The 10,176-nt window shown below is 41.1% G+C and overlaps 1 protein-coding gene across 1 annotated transcript in view; it reads right to left on the minus strand.

The window, feature by feature from the left end:
• pde4ba (phosphodiesterase 4B, cAMP-specific a) overlaps positions 1–10,176 on the minus strand; it is a 190,614-nt gene that overhangs the window by 139,085 nt on the left and 41,353 nt on the right. Inside the window, exon 3 of the mRNA XM_040129571.1 lies at positions 8,727–8,965. Within this exon, the coding sequence (XP_039985505.1) occupies positions 8,727–8,965 (239 nt within the window). The remainder of the gene's footprint in view (positions 1–8,726; positions 8,966–10,176) is intronic.

Here is a 10,176-nt window from a genome sequence, read left to right on the forward strand (position 1 = left end):
AAAAAATGCTGCATTCTTGTCAGATATCTGGGCCAGTGAAGGTCTTATGTCCTGAAACGACTAGTAAATTAATCATCTGACAGAAAAGTAATTGTTAAAATGCTGATGTTTATCATGCATAATGTTAGCCATGTTCACATCTTAGTTAAGCATGTTAGCATGCTAACACTTGCTAATTAGCACAAAAATCACAGAAGAGCGGAAGCTGTTGGGAATGCTTTTAGTTTTGCAGGTATAAAAGATGAGGAGTAAGAGGCTCACCAAAGTCAGGGGGATTCATCCTCTGGGGACCATGAATGTCTGTACAACATTTCAGGGCAATCCATCCAATAGTTGTTGAGATATTTACATCTGGAACAAATTGGTGGACCAACCAACCGTCAGAATGCCATCGCTTAAAAACACCATTAAATTGCTGCTTCCAGCTTCTCAAATGTGAAGATTTGTTGCTTTTTTATATCATTGTTAATTGAAAACCTGTGGGGTTTTTAACATTGGTCAATCATTCTGAAGACATCTCATTGGGTTCTGGGCTGATGAGCATTTTTCTCACATTTTGCTGACAGTGAGATCTTTTTAAATAATTCATTGAATAAAATATTCTATTAATTAGTAGCTGCTTTGTTTTCTGTTGTGGTGACTCCAGTTTTAGCCTCATACTGATCCATGTAAGATTTCACTACTGTTCTGTAAGTTTTTGCACTGATAGGAATATTCCCATTTTGAACATTGTTATGCTTAGCGCTAATTTGAATCAATGTGTTTGTAGGAGGAACATGATTGAATTGATTAATCAATATCCTGCCAATTTTCTATTCTTATACTTCTACCTTTCTGTATGAGTACAGGGTTAAATATTTTATAAGTATTCCTGCCCATCCCACGGCCCCACCTGTCACTTTCCATAATTTCACAACATGCAAGAAAGACTCCTCAGCCTTACCCATTTTCTCTCAGTCTCTGCTCTCCCAGAGTGAAACACTGAGCATGGCGACCAGACCCAGGACCTGTATTTTTGTTTTACGGTTTGGTTAGAATTAGGTTTAGGTTAGGGTTAAGGTATTGGGGTCAGGCATTTAGTTGTGATGGTTAAGGTTAGGGTAAGGGGCTAGGGAAGGCATTATGTCAATGAGCGTCTTCACAAAGATAGAAGTACAAGTAAGTGTGTGTGTGTGTGTGTGTGTGTGTGTGTGTGTGTGTGTGTGTGTGTGTGTGTGTGTGTGTGTGTGTGTGTGTGTGTGTGTGTGTGTGTGTGTGTGTGTGTGTGTGTGTGTGTTAATCATGAGTCTGGGGGTCAGATGGAGGTGATGGGGTATGCGTGTGATGAGTTTAGGTCTTGAAATGAGAGCCCTTAATGTAGCATCTCAGGTTAAATTAAAATACTTTTTTCTTTATCCTCTCTTTCACACTCCGTCTCTCTCAGATATGTGAAAAACAATACTGCATTGTTGTCCAGATTAACAGACTCGTATTCATTCACTATGGTTCATCGAAGAACAGAGAAAGAAAGACATGAACACACTGAGAAAGGAGATAATGTACAGTGAAGTGCCAAGGACAAGCGGAAAGGGTTGAAAAGATGGCGCCGTGCATTATTTACCCATATAATTCTCTGTGATCAATGCAAATATAAATAAAGGATAAAACCTTATAGAAAAGGAAAATGAACGTAGTGAAAAGAAAACAAGGAATGATAACAAATGGGATACATGTGTTTTGTGGAGAAAACTGAATTAGCTGGAGAAAAGCCTGAACAAAGAGTGTTATGATTTGAAGGTGACCTTGTTAATAATCTCTTCTGTGTGCAATCCTAGAAAACAGAGCAAGAGTGATGTCTGCTGCAGATTTCTCCCTGTTATGTTTGACAATATCTTGGCATGAAGACAGTTATCCCATTAAATAAAATTACTGTCAGTCAACTCACAGCGTAGTAAACTCGACTACTCTGAGTATCAGGTTTAATTCACACTCATACGAGAGGATGGCAATGCAACACAAACTGACAACCGGGAAAGTAACCAAGGTAAATACGACAGATTTTTTTTTTTTAAACTTCTGACAATATACCAAGACTCTCCCAGAGCTGATGAAACTGCGGAGAACATTACGGCTCATTACAAGAATATAGCATAAAACTGGGTCTTATTTGACCATCCACTCTTCCACTAGCTCAGTTGTTTAATCATGGAAAATGATGTTCAGATAACAGATGCATGTTGACTTTGAGTTGAGTTTGCTTTGTTGTTGAGTTTGCTCAATTGGAGCGGCATGAACCAGTCAAACCGCCACTATTAGCCTTTGTTTACGTCCACATATTTAAGGACATAATTCCTCACTTGTTTTGGAAGTATTTTTCTGTGAATGTGGGTCTAAAATTTTTAATTAATCTGCTGATCAAAGTCCAAGGGGGGTTGAATGCTTTTTATAGGCACTGTATGGCTGAAGCCGAATAGCTGGAAATACACAATAATACGAATGTAATCTTGATGCATAATTTGTCTGGTTCAGTCTCTGTGCGTGCTACAACGAAAAAATGCAAGACCCAATTTCTGCTCGCTGGCTGTGTGGATTACTCACACCCACACGCAAGCCGTCTGGAACACCAGCAGAGAGGGCAGTGCTCAACAAGTACAAGTACACATAGTGCAGACAAGCCATAATCTGACCGGTGTCGTCCTGACCCAGGGTGAAAAACACATCCAGATATAGTTTCAAATCAAGTTTGGAGAGACAGCCGAAATGGCAAATTTCATTCATAGTGGGAACTTATATCATTATACATCACAGAGAGCACTGGTCTGTGCTTTAGATAGATCAATCTCTAGTACAAGGATTCTGGGAAGACCTTTGCACATAGATAGTATTTCATATATCAACTGCCATACATTTTAATCATTCTTTTGAAGAGCAACTCTGAAATATCAGAGAATTATACAAAACCACCTTTTTATCGAATTTATTTTCAGCACTTGCAAAGATCTCTCTTTCTACTAATTTTTTTTTTTTTTTAGTGATTTTAACATATGCCAAAATTACATTACTAAATGAGGAACTTATCTAGCTCTATTAACAGGTTTGCAGAACACAATATTCTTGATGCTGGGTAATCATATTTGAAGATTGCCCTTTTCTCTTGTCTAAACACTGCCACCGGCTCTGGGTATTTTGGTATGTTTTCTGGCATTTGCGAATACTATTAAAAAAAAAAAAAAAGTAAATGAAGTAAGGCGAAAGCTGTGGTCAGACCAAATTTACCCTGATTTACTCTTGTATTGTGGCCAAAAACAGGGGGTACAGGAAACAGCATGGATAGTAAAGCTGAAACAACTAGTCGATTGATCGATTAAAATTAAATCAGCAACAATTATGATAGCTGATTAATCATTTTAGTCCATTTTTTCAAGCAAAAATGCCAAGCACTTGGTTTTACCTTCTACAACAAGGAGATTTGCTGATTTTGTCTGTTTTTGAATTTTGAAGACATTGCATGGGCTCAGAGTAAGTGATGGACATTTTCACTGTTTAATGGACCTTTCTGTAGACTAAACAATTAAACGATTTTTCAAAATATATACAACAGATTAATCGTTCAAGAAAATAATGGATCGTTGCAGCCCCAGTGAATAGAGTTGTAAACATAGACTGCAGGAGCATTCTTGTATTATTTCAATGGCTAGACACTGGAGAGGCTGAAAATTTCAAATACAGAAGGTTCTAATCAAATTTGAACTCCAAGAGAGACCAGTCAATTCATGACCAGAGGCAAATGTGTTCCACTTGTTCCATCAAGAAATACGTGGAAAACTAAATCCAGTCAGACAGTAACATAAGGTATTTACTTACTTCCTGACACACAGACATCCATAGGCCATCGGCCACTGTTGAGCTGTTGTGGAGCGTCTTTTGGTCAATCGTCGTCCTTAGTTTTGCTAAGGGTGCCCTTATCTGCGGGCCACTCAACCATTAGAACTTGCTGAATCTTCCAAAATCAAGGGGCAGTGTTGGGTGCAACATTTAAACGGACATCTAAATGTACATTCCAAGCATATATTGGAGATTTGCCACATCTATCAAAAACACCGCAGATTCCTAACTAGGTTTGCCATCTTGTGCAGACACCTAACGTTTCATGCATGTCTTCTGTCAGCTGGCCTGTCCGCAGCCTTCAAAAGACATGAAGTGATGTGATAGAGCACAAAGCATTTGATAATAGCTCAGCGGGCCATGTCACAACCCTAATATGTGCTAACAGCTATCTTTGTATTGATTGTGATGACCTCTCTTCACCCGATTAGGAAAATCTGGATGAGGTGTACCTGGCATTTGCTAAAGCTAAATTGGGCTCAAGTCTGATTGCTAGTGTGCGTGTACTGTAAATGCATCCACTGGCTTTCATTTAGCTCTGCCGTGTCCCTGTCCTACACAAGCACAAGATACACTTTGATAAACACACACATATGTAGTGTTTTCACCAGGTGCTGCATTTTCAAAACACTGACACTCAAAGTCTCCATTTGCACAGGCTTTTCTCGAGCAGTGGCACACGCACACACTAACACACGCGCCCAATTTAAACAATCAATCTGTGAGCGATTCTGAGCTGTGAGGCAATTGTGTATATCAGCAGGAAAAATAATTGAATCCCAAAATAACTTCTTGCTCCCTCCTCCTCCCTCTGAACATTGGTGGCAGCACTTACTCAAGTACAAGCAGAAAAAGAGGGGATCGAGAGGAGAGATGGTGCTGATGACTTGTACTCACATTGTGTTACCGACAGATAACGGACACATAAAATACACGACAGACACACACACATCTAGCAGCTTGATTCTTCACTGGGGAAGAAAGTAATCAGAATTGAGGACCTTCAGGAAGGTTCTGCTGACCCTGACGTTCAACAGCAGTGATGCCTGAATGGGACAGAGTGTGATGGCTTTTAAAAGAGTGAGGGGGCCAAGAGGGAAGAGCACATGGGGACAGTATGTTCTGCCTCTAGGACCAGGGTTACTGATGACTGACACACACCTCACCTGCTATGAAGTCTGCCGTTACCTGAGCAGACTCTACGGCCACCAATAAACTCACTGTTAACAGAAAGACGCGGAAGTCATCAGCGGATCCTATAAAAATACTGAAAATGCAATATATGTGTTCAGATGGGTTAACCATCTGAACAAAAAGCATAAAGTTTCTTTTTAAGGTCCTGGACCACCATAGCTTCAGTGCTCCTTGCCTTAGATCCTCCAAGTCTCTGAATCTTCTGGAATGATCTAATACCATTCTTCCAAAAATATGCCCACCTTTGGTGTTTTGACAATGGTGGTGAAGAGTGCTGTGTAACACGTCGGTCCAAAATCTCTCACGATTAAGTGAGCAAATAGGCTATAGCATAATTTTCACACTCAACCCATTCGGTGAAGCCCTGTGGGGAAACATCTTCATTTATGTTCCTCCACTTATTTATTCAGATGTTTCCTTTAATCTGTCACCAGTCTGTTTGTGTAAACGTGTGCATGCAAGTCCATCCAGTCAACCATTATCACACTGCTCTCTTCTGGTAAAAATAGAAATTGCAGCTCTTCAAACACCCAGTGATTTCTCTATAAGCAGGACTTTCTGTTTAATCTCAGGATTTGAATTCTATTCATCAATGAAAACTGCAGAAAATAAAATTTTTCATTTTCTCTTCTCAGTGTGCCAACTACCTTATCATGCCATGATTTTTTAATTTCCTCAATAAGTTCTTAATGGATGGAGCTAATGTGCCCAACAATATTGCCTAGAACTGTAACAATTATTCAATTGATCAGTTAGTTAATAAAAAACAATAGTGGGCAACTAATCTAAGAACTGATTAACTGTCATTATGCAAGTAACGATGCAAAATGTTCCTTGGTCCCAGCTTCTCAATTGTGACAATCTGATGCTTTTCTTCGTATATTACATGTATTTAACTGAATATCTTTTTCCGACTGTTGGTCGGATAAATCAGTACGTTTATAGACATCACTTTGGGCTATGGAAGATTACAACAAGGTTTTTAAACTATTTTCTGAACATTTTAGGACAGTTAATCGAGAAAATAACTGATAATGAACATTATCATTAGTTGCAAACCAAATACTGCATATTTAAAACGTAAGGCTTTTGAAGATAGGGAGACGGGTACTATCACATCAAGTAGTAAGGCTTATCTAACAAAAAAAATCCTTTCCCTTCTTACTCTCTGGCCTTGTCTCTGCCTTCAAGTTTTCCATCATGTACAATAATTCATTGGGAATAATGGCCCCGAGTGTTTTTCTAGGATCAGTGGCTTTGACCCTAGCACAGTAAGAACATTAGAGATCTAGAGTAGCGGTTCCCAACATGACGGTCAGAACATCCAGTGGGGGACACAGGACCAATTTGAGGGGTTACGAAGTGATTGGCAAGATAGTTAAGAAGAAGAAAAAACATTACTGTTACATGAAATGTAGGGGTTTTTTTGTGGGTTTTGCAAAACATTTGCTTTCTCCTTGTGAAACTTGAGGGTTTAGGACTTTAGAACTATCTGAGAAAGGAACATCACTCATGTGTTAATCTGCTCTTAGACATATGCCCACTCGTGACAGCAGGTCACAAGTAGGCGATACTTAAAAGGTTGAGAACCACTGACATAGAGTGTATCTGTCACTCACTGTATGTCAGCCAATGCCAAAAATGTAAAAATGCTCTCTGACAGCAGCACACCCTGCCCTACATAACCCACAATATATAGTTATACAGGACAGTTATACAGGACACAGACACACACGTGTATATACAGTGCACATAAACACACATACACTTAAGAGCAGCGCCAATCAGGGCTGATTAGCACTACCTTTCCAGCAGCCCTTATTCATCTCACTGAAAGGAATGAAACACTTGGCAAGTCCTATTAGAGTTCAGCTGGCTCCATCTTTACCAACATCACACGCGCACACACACACACACACACACACACACACACACACACACACACACACACACACACACACACACACACACACATAGTGGAGTACATAGCAAATCAGGACTGATTAGGAAGTTAAGTAAAAGCGTATCTGAACTTGACACGACTGGACAATGGCTGCCCGCCAAGAGCTGGCCACTTGCTGTTTGTGTGTGCGTGTGTTATCTGGGACTGCACATTGTACCTGTTGCTGTGAATGTGCGCCCATTGTGTGTGTGAACGCGCAACCCTGTCTGAAGGCATGGTGCACAAATGATGAATAAAGGCAGCGTTATCTTCAAAGGGCGGAATGCAACATGACAGATCAGTCACTGATGCAGAGAGATATTCCAACAAGATTTCCGAAGCCCGGTCAATGATCAGTCTGCCCGGGGAAACCCACGGTTTGCTATAACATAACTTTGTCTCCGATGATTAGCTGTACAATTTGCAATTAATTATCTTTTGAGTGCCCCCTAACTTGCTTCAAAGGTATGAAAAGAAAAACATGTTTACTTATCGGTTCAATGCCATACACACATTCCTCACAGTCTGATTTCTATGTTTCACTTCAGACGAAGCTGATATATGCCCAGGCCATGCAGGAGGTCACATTCAGATAAAGTGAACAGACCTGCATCATCAACCAAAAGCAGATATGACGTCCTCGGATCACCAAACTCTCCACTCCTCAGCTGCGCCAAGAGACTCTGACTAATCACAAGCAGAGTCAGTGACGAGGCAGAACCCTGGCTTAGAACAATGCCGACTAAGAAAACAGCCTTCTCCTCTGAAGTTCCAACTCAAAGAGCTTCTTTCATCGCCCGACTATATCCCCAATCAAAGTCAGCACTTCTCCTCCCCGCCGAGAACAGCCGGGTCAGGTCCTGCCTTCCTTTTCGGAGTCGTCTGACAGTTTACCAGGGCCTCTTTGAGACCAGCTGTAAGTTTTTCTCCCTCTCACACCTGAATTGTTGTTTCGACAGCTACAGAATGTGCACACTTTCTGACCTCCTGCCACCCGTCTACTGACACAGGAGGCTAGTGAAGCCTAAAGATCTCCTTCATGAGCCATGTCTGCTTTAACTACTTTAAGATTTTAATAAAGCGTAGTTTTTCTCCCAGGAACTTGGGACCCGGATGGTTATCTTCGTCTCGTGATCAATTGGGTTAATAGATTATGGCTAACACAATAGCCACACCCATTAAATAAATGTTTGCTGTGTGATTTAGCAACTTTGCTCTTTTGTCCTGAAGGTTTCTGTTTTATTTAATCAAAGTCGTTCATTGTTTGTTATGTCAGCAAAAGCGGCCTTTCTATGCTTTGTTTCAGGGGAAAATGGCCCTCTATCAGTGGTAAACACTAAAGGAAACTGAACAAAAAGGGATTGTCATTCATTAGTGATTGCTGTAGCTATCTGATATACACAAGAAACCCTCATCAGCCACAGCATATCCCGATCCAGTTACCATGTGGCCACGTCTGTTTCCTTGTACTCTACTGCCCCCTGTAATGACATAGTGAGCATGTGTGTTGTTGATGTTTCAGCTGTTGGGCCTCTGCACATGAATAGTGTTAACACTGTTGTGAGGTGAGAACAATGCATCGCCGATGTGTCAACTTCTCAGGACCTAAGAAAAGCAGTGTTACGTGTAGTCACCACAGATGTTCAATCCAGGTGGTTCAAATGCTTTCCGAAAAACAAGGTTTTGTTAGAACTTGACTTTGTCTCCTGCCTTATGGCCCACTCACCATTCAGCATCAACCGGCGTGATGTCTATCCGGGGAGGGGCTCCAAACGGCAGGGATGTTGGCCTGGCCATGATCTCCTCGTCGGGCGTTCGCGACCTTTCCCCCTGACGCCATGACAACGGGGGTAGCTGCAGGTTGCCTGAGAAACGGCGTCTGCCCCGGCGCAGATCGACCCCCAGTGTGCAGGACGGGGAAGTAAAAGACTCACTGAGGCAGCAATCTGGAGGCTCTTTGCCGTCCTGAGAGCAGAGAGAAAGGGATGTCGGAGAGAATCAGTGCATGACATGAGAGCATAAAGTTTAAATATTCATTTAGCGTCAAATAGAGGAGGAGAAGCAAAACAGGACAGTATAGAGATTATGAAAGATAAAAGGAACAGGGCAGAACTCAATTTATCGAATAATCCTTTGATTCAATTCAAAGTAAATGCTTTGCCTAATTACCAAAGCCAAAGCTTCTTCCCCCAAACTTGATAAGCCGTTTGCCCACTAAGGGGCGCCACAGGCTTGTTTGACTAAAACTGGTGTTACTGTTGAGGACAAACACCCTTCTTTCCACTTATCTAAAAAGGTATACAAAATCTTCATCCCCACTACCTAGACACACCCCGGACCCTTCTTCTCACTAACCTCTGCCTTTTACCTCATTGACCTCGTGTCTGAGTGTGAAAAAAATAACAGAAAACCCACATTGGCTTCCTAAAGTCGAGTTAGTTAAAACTGTCTTTAGTAAATGAACAAAAATAATTACTAACCAATCCTCCCGACCACCCACAGGGATGAAATACAACTGTTTCAATGTTTATGACATTAATACATTTTAAAAAATTTTAAAAAAAAAAGATCTGGTGATAAACACGGACCCGTTTACTGAACAGTATAACAGCATGAATCCCACATGATTATAGGAAATTTGTTTTCCATCATCTCTGCCCTCGTCTCTCCTGCAATGTCTCCGCTCTTTCCTTCCGCTTCATCAACTGGCTTAATTTGTTTTAACATGTTTTACTATGTTTTAAAATGTGCCTTTTGTAGCAAACTGATTGCGGGGCATAAATAACCATGTTCATTCCCTCAGCTGCAGTCTAATTTACAGTACATGTAAATCTGCAGGGCTTGATGACATCTCGACACGTGCTAATGAGCAAGAGGCACACGGAGAAACGGAACATGTGTTTGTGTTTGGTAGCATGTGGGTATAGAGGGGAAAACTGCACGTGTGCATGAAAGATAAGTGAAAGTTGAATCTCCCACCTCTGACTAGACACAGCGATGAAAATTCCCTCTGTCACTCTTCTTTGTCTCTGTTGTCGAATCAGTTTGTGTTTTACGGTTCTTGAGGCCGTATTTATCGAGCATCTCAGAGACACTTCTAGAATATCATGCTCAGAGCTTGACAAGGACTAGAAATACCTCCTCTACACACCCAACAAAAGAGTGGAAGTTCTCTC

The sequence above is a fragment of the Xiphias gladius genome, chromosome 6, assembly GCF_016859285.1.
Source record: "Xiphias gladius isolate SHS-SW01 ecotype Sanya breed wild chromosome 6, ASM1685928v1, whole genome shotgun sequence".
NCBI lineage: Eukaryota > Metazoa > Chordata > Actinopteri > Istiophoriformes > Xiphiidae > Xiphias > Xiphias gladius.